We start from the raw sequence: 19,479 nt of genomic DNA, 5'->3' as shown, positions 1-19,479 counted from the left end.
TTTGATGGGTATAACGGTGCTGGTGGCGACTGGGTCAAACTTCGTAGGATCTATGCGGGAAACAAGTCAAGCTAGACACCAGTACAAAGAGAATGGATGATGTTGGTCCAAGTAATTGGAAATTTGGAGGGGACGCAGCAGATCAACCAAACTGTGCGGGGTCCGGAATTCTCCAGGCTGTACATCCCTACCGAAGAGGTATACTACGCCCTGGGGTTATATGGAGCCGATAAAGAAGTCGTGCCATGCTATTTGTCGACACAGAAAGGAGCTTTTGAGCTTAATAGTCTGCTTGGAAAGTTAGTGAGTGGAGTTATTATAAGTACGACATGCTGTCTGTGCTAGCTGTAGATGGCACCGCTCAGCTACGGAGCTGAGTCGACAGACTTAATATATCCTCATGACTGGGCAGATACAGGTAAGAGCAAAGGCTGCAGCGCCGTGGACTTGGCATGTGTACAGTTAGCCCACTTTTGACTACGCATTGTCATACTGGAATTCCTCGAATGTCTTCTATTTTGTCTAGCCTGTTAGTTGTATACAGTACATGACAACCTGGTTCCCAGGGTGCTCTGATCGAGCGGCTCAAGGAAGTTCTATTCATGAAGCGATCATTGCGATCTTGTAATCTCGAATGCTGAATGGATGGGTATTATTCGCTGCAACAGAACAAGGAGCGATGGGGAAAAAAGAAAAAAGGCACCAAAAGGTATAATATATCACCCATAAGCACTGCTTTTGGGAAGTCGGTTGTTTCGTCAAATCGTACATTGAGGAAGACCGATATCGAAAGTCCCTCGCACTGGCGATGGCGAACGGAACGCCCCGAAAGCGGGGTATAAAAAGGATGTTGATGAGTATGGTCGATATGTCAGCCGTGACGGGCATAAAATGTGTATAGACAAATCTTCTCAGAAGGCAGTCTTGAAAATGGTATAATAAATCTACGAACAGATCTGAACAGCGTTCAACGCTCGTGTTAGATCATCGGCGGCGAATGGCATGGATACTCCCTTGGTGGGATGGGGTGGCGTGGGGACTGATCGAATAATCGGCGAGGTGTTGCGGACAGCATTTTTGCCCTTCATCACCGGGTCTTCATCGAGAGGGTCAAGGAAAAGGGTCATGGTAGAGTCGCTAAAACTCTCTGGATCAACCGCGGTGGTTGAAGAGAGCGACCCTTCGGTTGCCTGTCGATCTTGGATAAATTCGTCATGATAGGCTGCTGGAGACGCTGGGGATGGTTAGTTTGGACGAACCCAGTCAAAGCGTTGAGATACAACATCCATTCACACGAACATGGGTGACGGGGATACAAACCTCCATGAGACAAATTCCTCTTCGGTATCCGGGGCCGAGCCTGGTCTAGAGCCGTGTGGGCAACTCCCCGGGAATCGACATAGTCCGGTAATGTCGTACAAGGTGACAGGGACAGATCGAGAGATCGTCGACGATCCTTTTGGGCTTCCTCAAAGGACCATGCAGCCAGTCGCTTTTGGTGTTCCTTATCGAAGGGGCCCTTGAACTTCGATGGCGGGACTTCGCCACGTCTATAGTATTCGATCTTGATTCCCGACACAGATTGCTTCGATTTGTGCCCTCGAAACACTTTCCGCACTTTCTCTCGAAAACTCATCTTGGCGATGTCGGAACGGATTTAACAGGGTGTTGACAGGGGTTGATAGTTCAGCAAAAAAAAATAAAGGAATAGAGTGGAGATGGAACGTCGTTGAGCAATATGTCACAGCGGGAGAGCCGTCCCAGCAAGGGGATTGAGGCAGGCGATGTGCAAGCACAGACGACAATCGAGAACCCGGAGAGACCTTAGGATCATCGTTCGCTGAAGCTGGAAAGCAGGATGGCGGGAGGGATGGAAGAGGAAAGTTGAAGAAGTGAGGGAAGGAGAGGAAGGAAGAAAGAGAAGAGAAGAATGGACAAGGGAAGTGAAGTCGGTGCAAGAGTTGATGCGAGGGCACAGTCGTGTGCAATAATCGGTATTATTATCGTATTGGCACCCCCACACTGCAATCAATACACAGCAGCGGTAGTAATAAGGCAGAATCAGGCCCAGGTCTGTTGGGGATGGGCCGTGTAATTATACAGGATCAGGGCGCTTGTGCTGGATGGAGAACGAGGGCAGGCGAGCAGATGATTGGCATTGAGCGAGTGCCGTTGGACCCGTTGGACCACTTGTTGTCTTAAGTGGATTTAACACAGACGCCAGGCGAGTCACTTATCATCGTCATCTATTATTTTTCCAGGCGGACTGGGTGGTCTGTGGTCGCGAGTCAAGACTCAAGACCCAGTCGGGAAGCCCGCGATTGTCCGAACGAATCCGGTGAGAGCCTGAGGGCGAATTGGGACAGTGCGACGTGGAGGAAGATTTGAATAATATGGAGTAATAAACGAATAATGCGCGATTTATCCACTCGGTGAGGCGGAGCGAGTTTCGCTCTCTGTCCAACACGGCAAAAGCAATATTCAATTGTTCATGCAGATTGCTGGGGATGAAGAGATTTAATCCCAGTTGCATCCCCATGCCCCCGTCTTTTGCCTCCCACTTGCTTGGGGGATTTCCCTCTGGTGCAGTCGCAGTGGCCGGTCCCAATTTCTCAAGGACGACGCTGGGGCTCTCGTCCAGCGAATAGCAGCGCCGCTTACGGGTTACATCCGAGCCCACACGGCCAGGGAGAGAGGCAGCCCGACCCTTCCACCTCGCTCGAGTCGCACCACCGTGGTTGACGCCTGCTGGTTCTACGGTTCCTGAGCAGCACAACTTTTGCCGGAAATGGCGACAGTGCCGTTACATCCAGAATACAGCCTGAATTGGAAAATGGGGGCAAAAGCCTCAAGGCGTATTCTGCAGCGAACGATTCCAGAAGGCCCTAAGCCTCTCGATCGGCGAGCCACTTTGACCCCTCCTCCAGTCGTCGAAGGATCCGAAAAGAGCCTGGCTCTCTTGGCGATGCTGATTAACGAGATTGTCGCCAGGAACACCAAGATGAGATCAAGGTAGCAGATGGCCAAAGCATCAGCTGCCAAGTGAACCTTGTTGTTATTAGACTAACCCAAACTCTTTACTCCGTGACTCTTCGATATCAGGATGCAACTCCAGATTATGAATTCCATGTGCGATACAATCGATGGCGTTTGCCACACCGTGAAGTGTTCTCTTGTCGGGTTTCGACTTTCGAGCCAACCCGCCCGGAACGCTCGTTCCGGTATGCCCGAGTCAGCGGCAACTTCGTCATCACCACCACGACACCGCCCCTCAGTGACGTCTGTCTCTTTCCCTTCATACCTTCATACTTCCCAGATTATTCAGGTTCCAGACTTCTTTTTCTTTTGCATCTCGGCTAGCCGTACACACTCGGAGAGCGTCTCGGCTAGGCTAAACTCGGTGCTGCATTGTGGATAACAAGACGGGGATTACGATGTATACCGACTACCGAGTGATACTTGGTATCTAATCTAGACCAGCCTGACCAGGGGATGCTGGCCTCTTCGACTACAAGTTTCCTCTACATGCAGCTCCGAGTTGACTGTTTGAGGGAGTTGTAACAAAAAGTATTCCGAGAAACAACCGAGACAAGTAAATCTATACAAACCAATGAGCACCCGCCTGGCTTTTGATGGAAATGGGGAATTATTCATGGATGACGCTTTTCCAAAAGCAACTACCTATTCTCGATAAGTATTCTCGCAACACTGCTCCACAATCTCCTATTGTTCTGGTCTCTGATGCACCTTTGTTTGAAGTCCATTGTTCCCTCCAGTAATGATGTCATCAGGAGCTTGGCAGGGCCGACAACCGATTCGAACAATAATAAAAAACATCGTGTTAAAAACACCATCTGAATGATTTCATTGCTACTAATTTTAGTCGGGTAAATCCTCATTCAATTTCCCATGCCAGACGAGTCAGACATTCCTTAGTCTGCAGTGAGGCCATGTCAGATGCTGGGCTGCCCGATCCGGACGTGGCTTGGCTGGGGTCAAGCTAGGGCTGCACGAAATCGTCCTAATGCCATAAACGAGATGTTGCCTGCGAGTTACAGTATGCAAGGTCAATAATTCGCAGAATAGATTACCGCCATACATTTGCTGGAGCCCCAAATAATCAGGTACATTATTCTATATGGCCCTCGTAGACAACCTCGCCATCCCAATAAATCCGATAATAGAGGTATGTAGTTCGTTTACTTTTGAGGCACGCGACCGATCGCCGGAAACATCAAACATTGCGCTTTGCAAGCTGAACAAAGACATCGAACGCATTCAGCTCGCCCTGAAGGGGATGGCATCCTGAAAGCAGGAAATCCGTAATATGAGAACTCATATCTCCTTTCTCTCCTTTCTCCCTCGTCTCCCCTTCCTCTTCCTGAAATGAGCAACTCCCTTGAATACAACCCGACAGCATCGCTTTCTTCGCACGGACTCTGCGACTCAACTTTCCCTGCATATCCAGACCTACGAAGCCATCCCAGCGCTACGAGTATTTAGAGCGAAATCGCCTCGTGTTTGCTGGTTCAATTGCAGCTGCTGTGTCAGACCAAGTGGCCAGCTTGCACAGTCCCGGATTAACGTTCGCCGAGTGAATTACCTCTTTGGGCGTCGGAAAGAACCAGATCAGGCCCATACTAGCACCCGCCCCTAACTTCCATCGACCTTCCATCAATTTGTCCTCCTCCTCAGCGTTTGAGCGCTTTTCTCACCTACGAAAAACTAGTATTCGCGGTAAGTTCAATGCTCCGACCTGCTTCTCTAAGTTGCCGCGTCCTTTCCCGTCCGTCGCTAGGTGGCCCGTGTCTAACGCACAGCGCACACAAACAGTCCGATTGATTCATCACAATGGCCAAGAAGGGAGGCAAGAAGAAGGGAGGCAAGAAGGGCGGTTCTTCCGCTGCTGCTACGAGCAACAAGGCCGCTGAGCCCGTCGCCGCCGCGTAAGTCGCACACATTCCAATTTGCGCCGGCATTGTGTGTTGTTGCCTTTGCGTCATCGCGAGGCTGTCGTTGCGCCGGGATCGAAAATTGGCTAACCTTCGCATTTCTTCCCACAATATAGCGCTCCCGACACCACCGTTGAGGAAACCGTGAGTGAAACCGAGCGGACTCCTGCTGAGACCTCCACTGCTGCTACCCCTGTCCCGGAGACTGCCACTGAGACTCCCGCTGTCGCTGCCCCGCCAATTGCAGCCGCATCGAACGCTGATGAAGTTGCAATTCCTGCGGCGGAGGAGCCCCCGGTAGAGGAGGCCGTGGAAAAGGTACAAAAGTCGAAGGTTGAGCCAACGGAGGCTGCTGGTATGAGTAACCTACGACCACCACACTTGTCGCATCACTTACTGACGTCTTGTCTTTCTTATAATAGTAGCGGTGCCGGAGACAGCTGCGAAAGAGACCGCAACCGCGCCCCTTAGTACCCCGGAGGTTGTTGCTGCGACCACATCCCTCCCCGAAAGGCTCAAGGAGTCGGAGAGTCACGAAGATACCCACGTCAAGCGTCCTCATGAAAATGGCCCTGCGGCGACCGAGAAGGAGGAGATCCCCGCAAAGATTCCCAAGATCGATAACGAGCCCATCGCCAAGGGTACTGCCGCGGAGACACCAGCTACAAAGGAGACTGTTACCAGCGCAGCCGCGCTTCCGAACGAGGCAGGCGTGCTGCAGCCTCAGATGGTCCCCGGCCTTGGCTCGGATCCTGGTGACAAGCCCTTGAATGAGCTGGAAGCCACCCCCGAAGCGGTTAAGAAGGCTCAGACCACCGAGAATGCTGTCCCAACTGGCGCCTCTACCTCTAAGGAGGAGGCGCCCAAGACGACGGTACCGGGACTCGCCAGTGTTTCGCGCACATCTGCTGAGGAGAAGCCTCTGGCTACTACGGCCGCCCCAACTACTACGGCCGCTAAAGAAGAATCAAAGACCCTCCCAAAGACTGAGGAGCCAGCGGTGACCCAACCTACATCCGCAGCTGCAGCCTTAGGAACCGGCACCGCTGCCGTTCCCGCGGCGGAAGAAAAGGCCGAGGCCGCCCCAGCAGCTCAGAAGGAACCATCTGTAGTCGCTAAGGGTCCCTCGGATGCCACAACTGGTCCAGCAGCCACCGTCGGTACCGCCAAGGAAGACGCCAAAACCGCTGTTCCAGTCCAGAAGGAATCTGAGACGACGAAGCCTACTTCCGCTGCGACCGCCGCAGCTCTCGGTGCATCTGGAACGTCCGCTGTCGACAGTAAAGAGAAGGCCAAGGAAATTCCCAAGGTGAAGGATGAGGCAGCTACTGTGACCAAGCCTCCGGCTGCAGTTACGCCACTGGAGAAGGCTCACGCAGCACCAGCTGTCAGCCAACCCGCTGGCGTCGCCACTGGCGCTACTGGCAAATCGACCACGGAGCAAGCTAAATCGGCCGGCCTGCCTTCCAACGTCCAGGCTCAAACTGAGAAGCCTGCTGGTCTCTCCGAGAGCACCGCCGCGGCGCGCGCTGCCACCCAGAAATCGCAACAGGCGAAGACTGCTGAACCTGCGGCTCAGACCACCCAGACTTCCCAGGCCGCTAAGAGCGCTCAGACTGCGCAAACCGGCCAGGCTGCCCAGACTGGTACAGCTGAGACTGGCCAAACGGCTCAGACTGGCCAGGCTAGTCAAGCTGCTGAGGCGGCGCAGACCGGTCAGACCGGTCAGGCTGGTGAGACTGCTCAAACCGCCCAGGGAGCAGAGACTGGAGGTGCTGCCGCCAGTGCAAAGCCCGCAGAGGGAAAGACCACTACAGAGCAGGCCCAGTCTGCTGCTCAGGAGGCCTCCAAGGCTGAGAAGCGAAAGAGTGGTGGTTTGTGGGGCTGGCTCAAGCGCAAGGTCAAGGGTTGAGCGCGCAGTCCCAATTTCTATTTTTAATTTGCTATTACTTTTGGTTTGTTGATTTCAGACTGCTCCATCTCACTAGTCGAGAGGACGGTGTATTTGGGTCTTGGGAGGGTGTTTGGCGGGGGAACATGAATGGATTTACCAGACCCCGCATTGCTGATACCCGATTACGCCGCAGAAAGGCCAGGCATGAGAAAACGCTGAAAAAGATAAAAGAAAACAGAGCAGGCCGGCAGGACGCCTTTAGATCGACTGTATGATATGACGGATAATGGGGATACCACAGGACTTGCTCTGATTTGTTGGATTAATGCTGTTTGAGAGTCTGTCCCAGTCTGTAGTTGACTATTTCTTTCTTTTAAGATATCAATTATACAGAGTACGGTCCAGTTACTTGCTGCACTAGGGTAGGCGTCGAGTGCTGCCTTGGACGTGCACCGCGCCACAACGGTGATTCTTATTAAGTAAAGAGGGGTTCTCGCATCTCAAGTATTGGACGTGCCCCTCCACCGGTCTCCATTGCGGAGTCTTCCCATCCTGGCAACACCAGCCAGCTGCGACTCCCGATTCCCAATAAAAACATCGCGACTCTCGTGGGTCTCGCCAATCCACCGTGCCAGCCAAGCTTTCTCCAAGCTTTCTCCCAGTGATTCGCTGCCCACAGGCACCCTCTGCCACCGAGATGGTCCGCCATTTGTCCAAATTCTTGCGCATGCCCGCGTTGATCGCGCTCTGAAACAGTTCTAGCCCGATCCTGGAGCCACGCTGCGAGGTCCAAATGGGCGATTCGCTCCCTTCTAGGCTGCTAGCGAGGGGACGGCCGCCACTTTGTTCCAGCTACCCCTCTCGTGTCCGACTTATGATGTAGTCACGTAGCTGGTTGGTGCCAGCTTGCCTACTTGCCAGGGGTCGAGGGAAGGAGTGAGACCGCTATAACAGCTCGGCTCGGCTTGGTTGATCGTGGACACAGGCTGCCAGTTTCCCATCTGCACCTTTGCATCTTGCGACCGGTCTTATCTATAAATACAACACTTTCTTCCTCTCTATCATTGCTATTCGTCCACTTTTCTATTTTTATTTGTAGATTCTTTGAATTGACTTAAAACAATTGCCGACAATGGTCCACCTCGCAACCATTAAGAAAGACGCGGGCTTCGAGCCCATCACCAAGCGCGTCGACTCTATTCAGCTTGAGGACACCGAGGATGAGTTCTCTACTACCGTTTACGGCACGCGCTTTGCTACTCAGCAGCTGCCGCACACGGAGATGCCTGAGCGCGAGATGCCCCGTGAGGTGGCATACCGTATGATCAAGGATGATTTGAGCTTGGATGGAAACCCGATGCTGAAGTATGGGCTTTTCTTTTCTTGCTATTTGACGTCCTGTACTTGCTAGGGTGCTGATTTTATGATTTTTAGCTTGGCGAGTTTCGTCACGACCTACATGGTATGTTGCACGTTATCCGCGATCTTGGGCCAGGAACTATATGTAGCGAAGCTCACTGCAATTACCACAGGAAGATGAAGCTGAAAAGCTCATGACCGAATCGTTCAGCAAGAACTTCATCGACTACGAAGAGTACCCCCAGTCCGCTGAGATCCAGAACAGATGCGTCAACATGATTGCTCGATTGTTCAATGCTCCTACAGACAGCGAGAATGATCACCCCATGGGTACCTCCACTGTTGGTTCCTCCGAGGCAATCATGCTGGGCACTTTGGCGATGAAGAAACGGTGGCAGAATAAGCGCAAGGCTGAGGGAAAGGACTTCTCCCGGCCTAACATTGTCATGAACAGTGCTGTGCAGGTTTGCTGGGAGAAGGCTGCCCGCTATTTCGATGTTGAAGAGCGTTTTATTTACTGTACGGAAGACCGCTACGTGATTGACCCCCAGCAGGCCGTGGATCTTGTCGATGAGAACACCATCGGTATCTGCGCCATCCTGGGCACAACCTACACCGGCGAGTACGAGGACATCAAGGCAATCAACGATCTCCTCATTGAGCGCAACATCGACTGCCCCATCCACGTTGATGCCGCGAGTGGTGGCTTTGTCGCCCCCTTCATCCACCCTACCCTGGAATGGGACTTCCGTCTGGAGAAGGTCGTTTCGATCAACGCATCCGGCCACAAGTACGGCCTGGTCTACCCCGGCGTCGGATGGATTGTCTGGCGGGCCCCCGAGTACCTCCCCAAGGAACTGATCTTCAACATCAACTACCTCGGCGCGGAGCAAGCCAGCTTCACGCTGAACTTCTCCAAGGGCGCCTCTCATGTCATCGGCCAGTACTACCAGATGATTCGCCTGGGCAAGCGCGGATACCGCTCGGTGATGGTAAACATCACCCGCATTGCGGACTATCTTGCGGACCAGCTCGAGAAACTAGGCTTCATTATCATGAGCCAGCGCCGCGGTCGGGGACTGCCCCTCGTTGCGTTCCGGCTCCGTGAGGACCGCGAGGAGCACTTTGATGAGTTTGCGCTGGCGCATCAGCTGCGCGAGCGAGGCTGGATTGTGCCGGCTTACACGATGGCGCCGAACAGCAACTCGCTGAAGCTGATGCGTGTGGTGGTTCGGGAAGACTTCACCATGAGCCGCTGCGATACGCTTCTGAATGACGTCAAGCTTGCGCTGAAGAGCTTGAGTGATATGGACAAGGCGATGCTGGATAAGTACACCCTGTACGTGACCCCTCCCTAAGTTGGAAGGGACCTGGTAGGAGGCGAGCTAAAGCTAACTTAAATGATGACAGGCATGTGCGCACACACACGACCAAGTCGCACCAGGCGAAGCACACGCACCCGCACTATAAGCAGGAGACGCATTCGCTGCAGGGCAAGACGGGCAAGACGCACGGTGTTTGTTAGATTGTTTGTACTTTTAGGCTGTTCCAATGAGCATTTGCAGCGACCGTAGTTGGCCGTAAGCCAGTTGGATATTAGGCCGAGGAGTTCTTTATCTGATATCCCTCGGCCTTTATGGACGCTGTATTTAGTTCTGACTTGACATTCTTAGTCCAAATTCTTACTCTGGTGTAGCTCGACGCTATTATTAGCAGGATGATCCTTCGTCCGCCACAGTCCTGAGCGCCATTTCCCCTCCTCGTTCAGCCGCGTCTCCTCCTCTGCTGGAGGATGATTGCTATCATCGTGTCTGCGTCTGCTCGACGGTGATTCCCCTCTTGTCTTCCCTTTTATTCGCACAGCCTCGTGTTCGCGCCCAATCACCGGTTGCTGTCCCACTTGGAGTCCACTCTTGTTATCATCCCGGACTCGAGAACACGACAGCACGAAGTTCAAACGGACGGGAGACAGATCTCGCGCTTTTCTTTCATCCTCATCTCCCCATCCCCTTATCCCCCTCCTCCTGCTGCCCCGAACCCGGGCCCTCCCATCTCCATGCCCCTCTTCCGCAGGAAAGACAAGTCCAAGCCGTCCTTCTCGTCTTCTGCGTTCCGATCGGTCGAGCACCTGCCCCATACCGGTAATCCTCCCTCCAGGGGCTCCTCTGCCGCCCCTCATTTCGACAGCGACGATAGTAGCAACAACAATAACTACCAACACCAACACCAACACCAAAATAACTACACCGTCTCCACTCCGCAGCAGTTTCCGCCCCAAACCCAGCCTCAGGCTCAGACTCACCCTTACTCCCACGCTCACTCGCACTCGCAGTCGCAATTTCACTCTTCCGACCCCCGTCTACCTCCACCTCGTAATCCTGCCCGCTCGTCAGGCCTGCAGCGCTCGCACACCCAGCGTCTCCGTACACCGCCAGACGCTTCGACTCTCTCAAACTCGAACTCCACTGTCACGGTAGTCAACAACAACCCTTCTTCTCCCTCCCAGCTTGCGCCACCTCAGTCCTTCGATGCTGACGTCTCCGACCAGTCGTGGCCCTCATCCCCTACTGACAAGCCAGACGACCAGGAACCCCGCCGGTCTAAACGAAGTCTGTTTTCGTTCCATTCCTCGACTTCTTCGTCGTCCGTCCGAGACCAGCCCAGTTTGTTGGAGCGCAATCGATCTGTGAAGTTAACTGGCCGACGCCAATCGGGGCAGGTGCAGCACCAGCAGCAACCGCAACAGCAGCAACTCCGCCAGCAACAGTCGCCGCAGTTGCTGCAACAATCACGTTCGTCATTGGAGGGGTTGTCCAAAGACTATGTGGTAGACTCCCCGGGATTTGAACAACAATTGTCCATGCCGCAGCAGAGTACCGGTCGTGTTCCTGATCCCGGTCTCGCCCCTCATACCCGCTCGCCTCACCCCTCACCCATTCCGCGGTCCAACACCGACCCCCATCTTTCCGACCAGGTCTATCGGCAGCAGCCCGCCGAAACTCCTAGACAAGCTTCAGACCTGGCTCACTATAGTCACCAATTGGACCCTCGCCCGCCTTCCCGTCAATCCCTCGGACCCCCATCGCCGTTCCCTTATACTAAGAGCGAAACATCTTCAGTGTCGCAGCTCGGGGCGATGTCCGACCGACCCACCGGCGGAAATCAACAAAACCAATCTCAACCCCCAGGTTCGAGCCAAGGGAACAATGCTGGCCAACAGCAAGGTGCCCTTGACACCGGGCGTTCCACGCCTACTTCTAAAGACAACCGGAGTCGCGATGATGAAAACGACTTCCGTGCCTTGCTTCAGAAACATGAGGAACTGCGTAAGTCAATTTGTCACAGAATTATAGAGTGTCTTCTTCTGACCGATCTGTACAGAGGCCAAATATTCCAAGGTGAAACGATACTACTTTGAACGAGATGCGCAGGTTCAGCATCTGCAAAACACTGTTGCTCACCAGCGGATGGCTGTTTCCCGAACGGTCCTCGACGATAATGAGTACGCCAACCGGTTTGGCCGTCTCGACGGTGCCATCAAGGACCTCGCCTTCTCCATTCGCAAAGACTGGAAGACGCTTCCCAACTGGCTCGCTGGATTTGTTAACGAAGATGCCGCCACCACAGGAACAAAGGAGATGACCGCAATCGGCCGGACCGTGATGAGCCGCTGGCTCGTGGACGAGCTCTTCGAGCGGTATTTCCATCCCTCCCTCGAACGAGGCTTCAGCCAGCAGCTGAAATCGATTGAAATGACGCTGCGCCGACAACAAATAAACACCGCTACAGAAGAAGACAAAGAGAACGCCGTTGCCCGTATCTCCAACTGGCGTCGCACCACCCTCGACGGCCTCGGAAACACGCTCCAAGGGCCTGCAGCAGACGAACACCGCACCAAACTCATCGACTCTCTCGTCGAGAGCCTCGTCGCAGCCCTTGTCAGTAACCTCAACAACCCTCCTCCCCCAGGTATCGACAACGGCGCACGCATGATCATAGAGAATGCCGTCGGCATCGCCGAAAAGATCCCTCTCGAGTCCCGCGACATCTGCGTCGAGTACATCCTTCCAGGCTCAACCATCCACGATGCAACAATGAAAATCGAACCAGGTGTTCTCCCGCCGCTCACCAACGTCGCTAACCCCCCTAACCCCCGCCACTCCGCTGAAGAATCCTCCGACAACAACAACCCTGACGAGGATGGCACTGGTGCCGGCGCCGGAAATAACGCCGAGAATGGCCGCGAGTCGCCTCCCAATTCAACGAACCCCGGTGGTCCCGAGGGGCCTCCGGCAGCCCGCGAACAGCGCATGCGCTCAGTCTTTAGTAATTTTATGGGTCGGGAGCGGAAACCGGGACAGGGACCAGGTTCTGCAGGGCCCGGTCCTGGACCTGCGCCTATAGCTGGTAATGGCGGCGACGCCGTCCGTCGCGGCTCCGTTACGACTCCTGCCTCAGGACCAACCCGTATCCGACTGGCGGCGTTTGTGACGGCTGAAGTGCGTGGACGCGGACCAATCAATGTCCTGGTAAAAGCTCCTGCTTATCCGGTGGAGTGAACGGATGGTTCATTTTATTTTATTTTTAACTGGTACGGCCTGGTCCAGTCTGATTAATTCCCAAAGGTTGATGCTGGTGCTGTGACTATGGCCGCAGCGAGTATATGGAATGTCGTATATGGTACATATGGGTAACTATTCAAGATATTTCTCTTCTCACGAGTTCCTGGCATCCTTTTCTTTTCTTTCTGTCTTTTTACTTTTCTTCTAGCGGGTTGTATCAGCAGTGGGTTGGAACCGGAAAGGAATTGAATTGGTTGGGATGTATGTACATGGGATGGAACAGGATGGAGTGGGGGATGTTGAATATTGAGTATTGGGCTTGCGGCTTATTGGAAGCTAGCTCTCTAGCTAGGCACTGTGACGTGACGATGAATGATCTGATCTGATTGAATTGTCAATTCATGTTTATTGTTACCCCCTTCTTCCTTTCTTCATGCCTGCTTTAGAGAAGCGTACAGTTCATGCATACCACCCGCGATGTTTTACCTTCGTTAGTAGATAGAGTTGTATCATGTGCTACGATATTCGGAAAAAGGGTGACTCGAGCAATAACGATCTCGACTTGGTACGTTTCATGCTGGTAAGCAGTGGCTATTGGAGACATACGAAGCCATGGTGGCGCCGGGATTATGCCATGTCACTCTGGACAAACGCTGTCATTTTCTGCCCCGGCCAGGTTAACATTCAACCATGGCAAAAACAGAACTTGTGATTGATATGGAACTAAATGGCAAGGTTCACGCCGATGGCAGCACCTCACACTATGCCTTTCAGCCCGGCGATGCCCAAGGAAGCACTGGCAGGAGAGAAAGGGCAGAAGTCTGGAGAGAGGCGAGATGCTGGGGCAAGGCGAATTCGGGGTAGTCTGGGTAGAACAATGTGTATCAAGTCAAGACCTCGCTAGACTGAGCTGTGAATATGATCAGGGAGGAACTTAACCCTTCCAAGAAGGACTACTGCGAACAAGAGCTCGAAGCTGCTGCGAAGTTTTCTCAGCTAAAGGTAAGCGCTATACTTCAAACCAATTCGCTGTGTGAATGCTGATATCGATTAGTACTCCCATTTCTTTATGAAGTCGCTCGGATGATTCGAGAACTCAGAGAATCCATCTTCATTACAAATGAGACATACTGATTTAAGGAATCCTCAAAGACAACTAACGGGCCCACTACCGGGAACCAAAGCACAGTATATCTCTTCCCAGCTCCTACGGGGAGTTGAATGTTGACACGACCATAAATTTGTCCGCCGAGATCTCAAGCTCCAGTTATGTCACCCGGAGCTGGCAGTATCAGATGAGGATGCAACCCCGCTAACTATATAAGAACATCTTTATGAAATCCAAAAGGCCTAGATGGCACCTCAAATCGGCGATCTCGGCGTCACCAAACGATACAGCAAAAGCGCTGCTGCTTTGCAAACGAAGGCAGGCATTGGGCTTTACATTGTGCCAAGATACTTGGAATAGACCGTCGTGGCCGGAAGCCGCCGAATCCTCAATTTCTACATCAATCGCATCCTCCGACATCTGGTCACAGGGCGTGCACGGTATTGTTCTATCTCCTTTGCCACGAATATCCATTCCTGAACCGCAAGCGCCTCTCGTTATATGTTCAGGCTCCCCACTTTCCGTTCGTGCGTATGCTTCAATGAAAACGGGCCAAAGTCTTTTGAAAGGTCTCTTGGCTGCATATGCAACAGTGAGATTGTCCGCCAGGGATGATGCCTCTCGAAGAGAAATGGCTGAAGCAATCCTCCTTCAATCTGGCCCCAGAAGTATAAGCAATCACTCCTTCTCTCGTAATTTAGGTACATTGTTTCTGCTAGGATTCCGAGTATTCCGCTTGGCTTACAAAAAAAAAAAAAAAAAACTACGACGACGAGGGAACTCTGTTGGGTCTGAAAATATCTACGAGCATCCTGATCGCCAAGGAAGCAATCCGAAAGCAGAGCATATCACACAGCATGATATTTTATACAGCCTCGGGAGTATGTCTGCTCGGGATTGGACTTTGCGGAGGTCTCTGATGAGTAGCCATGGGTATGCAAGCGCCTTGCTGGTGGGATACAACAACTGTGGATGTTGTCCTTCGGTAGTATTTGCTGCAGACAGCCTCTCGCTTAAGGATCACTTTATGACACTAATGAAGGAACGACTCCCGATCCGGATGGGCGGGATATACGTCCGAGTAGTTGTGTGTACTGTTTATCTTGTATGGATGCGAAGAATGAAGAGTTTAGAAATCAGAGCGAGTTTGAGGATTCTGACGGCATCCTAATCGGTGTCCAATATGTTGAGAAGATCATGTTCATAAGCTGATGCTGTTCATACACAGAGTGAAAGCAAATTTAACAGAAAGGCAGGTGCCTTTTTTTTGCCTGAGTGAGATAAGGGTATGTTGAATAAGAGGCACTAAGTCCTCCTCTGTTATGCATCAGAAGTGGCGGCCCATTTGTGAAATAAAGACGTGCCATCTCCCGTCAGTTATGAATGCGGCTTAACCTGGTATGTGGAGAGACTAGGTTTAGCATTCAATATCGTCATCTTGACAAGGATGTGACTCAGAGATTTCTGTCCTTGATTTTCAATAGCGCGTCAATTTTAGTGTCCCAAGACCATATCTTTAGCGAAGTCAGGAGGGTTGCATCAACGCCATTCCTTAGGTCTCTTCCTGGTACAGTATCAAACAGAATCTTCGAGGTTGTTTGGTACTACTTAGTACGTACTAGGTACTTAATTGCCTTGTGTGTACACCGGGTTTCACTTGGCAATGAATTGAGCCAATGGAATTGCATGGTGCTGTTCATGGGATAAGATGAAGAGCGTGGAGTACTGTACTATGTGCACTTGTACAGTGTATGTAAGCCCGCCGGCCTACCCGTAATCCCGCTTTTTTAAGTGCTGTCTTCATGCTGCCATGCATGGTTTAGGTTAAGTTACTGCACGTTACAAGTTGACGTAACACACTGGGCAAAGGTCGAGACTCGAGACTCGAGAGGTGGACAGACAGACAGACTGACTGACTGACATAGAAAGTCCATCCCGAGATTCCTTGGGACAATCAACGTAGTGGACCTTGGGAGCACCTTCCAAAAAAGGGCAAAAAACACTGCAGAAACCCCACGTGATGGCCGAGGAACTATGGAAGATGCAGGGATCACGGGGCGAGATCGTCAGAGAAAGTAGGGCATTTACGTAATACGAGGGAGGGCCAATGGTTTCTGATAGTCATACTGATGATAGTTCAAGTTCATAGGTCAATTTCAGAGTTCATACATAGTACAAACTTAGTGCAATCTGATAACTAAGTAGTAAATAGTAAACTGTAAACTGTGAAGGAAGTAAAGTCATGTAACACTTGATAATACAACACATACGTACAAAAGTCCCAGAATTTTCAACCCTAGTTCTATGTACAATTCACTCTCAAAAAGAAAAAAGCATTCACAAGCAACGCTAACGCTAAGCGTGACCAAAAACAGTTTTGGAAGTTCATTGAAATCAAGTGAATGCTATGATGTCGTGACAATGCAGGGTATAGCGCCTCGCTGTAAACGCCAAATGGAAAGGAAGAATAAAAAGTTGTTTTTTTCCGGGAAACAACCAGAAACAAATTATGTAAATAATTAGATCTTCACACCCTGAGCTTGAGCGGCTTGTTGCAAGACACGAGGCCAGCGAGAGATCAACTCGACATCGTCAAGAACTCCCTTACCCTGGTTGCGGACGTACTGGGTACTGGGGTCGACACGGGGCTCCCAGTCCCAGAACTGAGGGGTACCCTGGATAAGGGCGGAGTAGACGAGACGGCGGCGGCGCTGCGAGCGCAGAACATCTTCTTTGATGCTCTCCAGATCCCAGAGACTGTGGACCTCTTCAGAGAAGTAGGCCAACAGCTTCGTTGGGTCGGTGGTTTCGGGAACAGCGTTCGATTGCTTGCCAGGGCTTGGGGTCCGCGGGGGAGTTGGGAAGGCATAGTCGCGCGTGTTGCGGGCCAGTGGAGTCGCACGAGGCGATTCCACAGGAGTGGGCAGGGCTGCGGGTCCCAGAGTTTTGGCGAACGCAGCGGCCTTGGGGTCCGCTGGAACTGCGCGCGCAGGGTCTGGTAGGCCAGCTACCAGGTTCACCTTCTCCAGCGGGTCGTTCTGGACATCGAAGAGCATCGGCGGGTCGATCAAGGAGTACACAAACTTCCAGCGGCCACGGCGGATCATGACGACAGGAGACTGAGTGCCTTCGCCCATGTACTCGCCAAGCACGGTGTCGGTCTTGACACCATCCTCTCCAGTCAGGTAGGGCAGCAGGGAGACACCGTCCAGGGGTAGCTCCTTGATGAGCGGCGCACCAACCAGGTCGGCAAATGTCGGCAAGATGTCCATAGTCGACACGTTCTCAGAGATGCGCTTCGGGGTGAAACGCTTGGGTGCGTTGACGATGAAGGGCACGCGAGCCGAGTTCTCATACCAGGCCATCTTGTACCAGAGGCCACGCTCGCCAAGCATGTCACCGTGGTCACCAGTGAACACGATGATGGTGTCATCACGCATGCCGGTGTCGTCAAGAACCTTCAGGAGCTTCCCAACATTGGTGTCGACGTACGTGCAAGCAGCGTAGTAGGCACGACGCGCNGCCTTGATGCGCTCATCGGGCATCTCCTTGCCAAAGAGGTCAATGCACTTGAGAATGCGCTGGGAGTGAGGGTCCTGCTGGTCGTGTGGGATAGCACCATGCTTGGGCAGAGGAATCTCAACGTCCTCATACAGGTCCCAGAACTCCTTGGTCATGGCGTAAGGGTCATGAGGGTGAGTCATGGAGACGGTCAAGCAGAATGGTTGCTCAGTGCGCTGGCGGATATGGTCGAAGAGGTACTGCTTCGACTTGTAGATGACCTCCTCGTCAAAGTCGAGCTGGTTGGTACGCACAACAGGGCCAGCCTCCAAGACCGAAGACATGTTGTGGTAAAAGTCTAGGCGGATGTCCTAATCGAGTCAATATTTCCCCACCAGACTTTTTTTTTCCTCTTAGCTGCTTTGGGTAATTACTCACGGGCTCATCCCAGTTGACTGACCAGCCGTAGTCGCCGGGGTAGATGTCAGAAGTCAGACGTTGCTCATAGCCGTGCAGCTGGTCAGGCCCACAGAAGTGCATCTTGCCAGCAAGTGCAGTGTGGTAGCCCTCACGGCGCAGATAGTGCGCATAGGTTGGGGTGTCCGCGGGCAGGTCGGCGGCGTTGTCGTAGGCACCAATCTTGGAGGGCAATTGGCCAGTGACCATGACGAACCGGGATGGGGCGCATAGCGGAGAGTTACAGTAGGCCGAGTCGAAGACAACGCCCTCCTCCGCCAGGCGGTCGAGGTTGGGGGTCTTGATGGGGGAGTTCTTGTCATGGAAGGCCAGAAGGGGGGCAGCCATCTGGTCTGCCATGATGTAGAGGATGTTAGGCTTCTTGGCCGCCATGACGCTTGTTTCTTTGGGTTGCGTTTCTCGGGTCCAGAGGGGTATGGAAAGTATAAACTATGATGTACGGGGTGTGGGCAGAAACGGTTATAGGAAGAAAGGGAAGAGGAGGAAAAGCGGGAGAAAGAGGCGAACACGCAGCTATAAGTAAGTCGGCCCCTATGTGGAGAAGTTGCAGTGGCAGCGAGCAGGAAAATCACCCTGGAAAGTCACAAGATCTTCTGATAAGAGACGAAGAAAGAAAAAGGAAAAAAAAGTTTTGCCGACCCAGATCTACGGATTTTATGTCACCGCAACAATGGAACCATTGGCGGAGGCGATGGTGTGATTGTAAGAAATGCTTTGCAATTGAGGATCTCAGCTCCACCAGGGTCTGGCATTCCCCATGCTCGTCACTCGCGGGGATCCTGCTGGCGAGCGGTGAATGTGCTGTGACGGCTGAAGCAGATGGAACGCTGGCGAAGCGCGCAGACAGACGAGATGACGGAGGAGTCTGGTCGACTGGCCGTGGTGGTAGTGGCAGCCTAGCGTGGGTGGAGGGGATCAGGGGTGTCGAATACATGTATTTACGCCCGCCTGCTGTTTCGCTGCCGCGCGCTGGCGTTGAAATGGCCGTCAAACCGCGAGATTTGGCCTCTGCAAGGTGCTCCCCTGCGTCCGTTGGGTCCTGTAGGGCTAGTCCGCGTGTTCCTGTACACTTAGCAACCAGGAATCGGACGCTGAGGCTGTCGTGGTGTCGTTGGATTCATCCCTGCCTAAGTTTGCCACTAACCATCGCCGTCTCCCGCTTGTAAGCTTGGCGGGCGTTGATTCCCGCACACGGTTCCTGCTAGTGAAACAGGAATTCGCGTACTGCTGGGCGCACGGCCGTCACTGTCCAGCGAGTCGGGCAGTTGTGCCATCTGCCTCATCCCGAGTCCCCGACCACCCAATTCTGCGGGTCGATTGCACCATCCCCGCTAAGATTTAAGCACGGCTTCTCCGGCTTCTCTTAACCTCACCTCTCCTGAAGATCGTGGAGGATCACCGGCAAATCATCTCTTGACTGCGATGGCGGCGGCGTCATTTTGTCCATGCAACTCGTGCTTCAGGCTCCTGTCCAGATCGCCTTCTGCGGAGAGCTTTGGGTGGTCCCGAGTTGCCGGCGCGCGGTCGCAGATGACGAATGGATGTTCCCTCCCACTCACCATCGTGCCATACTTCAAAGACAGCCTCAACCCTCACTCCGCTATCTGGACAGAGTCCGTCCTCCAC

General features: G+C 52.8%; 8 protein-coding genes across 8 annotated transcripts; 6 read left to right on the top strand and 2 right to left on the bottom strand.

Moving 5' to 3' along the window:
• Nucleotides 1-944: 944 nt before the first annotated feature.
• ASPSYDRAFT_57232 (uncharacterized protein) lies at nt 945-1,636 on the bottom strand (the record flags this gene model as incomplete). Its single annotated transcript, XM_040849338.1, has 2 exons — nt 945-1,234; nt 1,321-1,636. 2 exons carry the CDS (start codon nt 1,634-1,636, stop codon nt 945-947), a joined length of 606 nt encoding a protein of 201 aa, XP_040703488.1.
• Nucleotides 1,637-4,548: 2,912 nt separating this feature from the next.
• Nucleotides 4,549-7,064, top strand: ASPSYDRAFT_890228 (uncharacterized protein). Its single transcript, XM_040852101.1, has 5 exons — nt 4,549-4,768; nt 4,834-4,946; nt 5,069-5,307; nt 5,375-6,480; nt 6,586-7,064. Exons 2-5 carry the CDS (start codon nt 4,852-4,854, stop codon nt 6,862-6,864), a joined length of 1,719 nt encoding a protein of 572 aa, XP_040703487.1. The 5' UTR covers nt 4,549-4,768; nt 4,834-4,851; the 3' UTR covers nt 6,865-7,064.
• Nucleotides 7,065-7,978: 914 nt separating this feature from the next.
• On the top strand, nt 7,979-9,730 carry ASPSYDRAFT_149159 (glutamate decarboxylase; the record flags this gene model as incomplete). Its single annotated transcript, XM_040841875.1, has 4 exons — nt 7,979-8,211; nt 8,281-8,308; nt 8,379-9,544; nt 9,616-9,730. 4 exons carry the CDS (start codon nt 7,979-7,981, stop codon nt 9,728-9,730), a joined length of 1,542 nt encoding a protein of 513 aa, XP_040703486.1.
• Nucleotides 9,731-10,261: 531 nt separating this feature from the next.
• Nucleotides 10,262-12,764, top strand: ASPSYDRAFT_88585 (uncharacterized protein; the record flags this gene model as incomplete). The annotated part of the gene is made up of 2 exons (XM_040852029.1): nt 10,262-11,531; nt 11,587-12,764. 2 exons carry the CDS (start codon nt 10,262-10,264, stop codon nt 12,762-12,764), a joined length of 2,448 nt encoding a protein of 815 aa, XP_040703485.1.
• A 693-nt stretch (nt 12,765-13,457) lies between these two features.
• On the top strand, nt 13,458-13,854 carry ASPSYDRAFT_88584 (uncharacterized protein; the record flags this gene model as incomplete). Its single annotated transcript, XM_040852028.1, has 3 exons — nt 13,458-13,627; nt 13,694-13,769; nt 13,822-13,854. 3 exons carry the CDS (start codon nt 13,458-13,460, stop codon nt 13,852-13,854), a joined length of 279 nt encoding a protein of 92 aa, XP_040703484.1.
• Nucleotides 13,765-15,152, top strand: ASPSYDRAFT_888993 (uncharacterized protein). The gene is made up of 2 exons (XM_040852079.1): nt 13,765-13,769; nt 13,822-15,152. Exon 2 carries the CDS (start codon nt 14,102-14,104, stop codon nt 15,044-15,046), a length of 945 nt encoding a protein of 314 aa, XP_040703483.1. The 5' UTR covers nt 13,765-13,769; nt 13,822-14,101; the 3' UTR covers nt 15,047-15,152.
• Nucleotides 15,153-16,394: 1,242 nt separating this feature from the next.
• ASPSYDRAFT_30527 (putative choline sulfatase) lies at nt 16,395-18,225 on the bottom strand (the record flags this gene model as incomplete). Its single annotated transcript, XM_040844788.1, has 2 exons — nt 16,395-17,747; nt 17,815-18,225. 2 exons carry the CDS (start codon nt 18,223-18,225, stop codon nt 16,395-16,397), a joined length of 1,764 nt encoding a protein of 587 aa, XP_040703482.1.
• On the top strand, nt 18,003-19,205 carry ASPSYDRAFT_889522 (uncharacterized protein). The gene is made up of 2 exons (XM_040852090.1): nt 18,003-18,372; nt 18,463-19,205. Exons 1-2 carry the CDS (start codon nt 18,285-18,287, stop codon nt 19,017-19,019), a joined length of 645 nt encoding a protein of 214 aa, XP_040703481.1. The 5' UTR covers nt 18,003-18,284; the 3' UTR covers nt 19,020-19,205.
• The last annotated feature ends 274 nt before the right edge of the window (nt 19,206-19,479 follow it).

The sequence above is a fragment of the Aspergillus sydowii genome, assembly GCF_001890705.1.
Source record: "Aspergillus sydowii CBS 593.65 unplaced genomic scaffold ASPSYscaffold_4, whole genome shotgun sequence".
Classification (NCBI taxonomy): Eukaryota; Fungi; Ascomycota; class Eurotiomycetes; order Eurotiales; family Aspergillaceae; genus Aspergillus; species Aspergillus sydowii.
The sequence above is the reverse complement of the archived record's forward strand: the minus strand, read 5'-3'. Positions and strand labels throughout refer to the sequence as shown.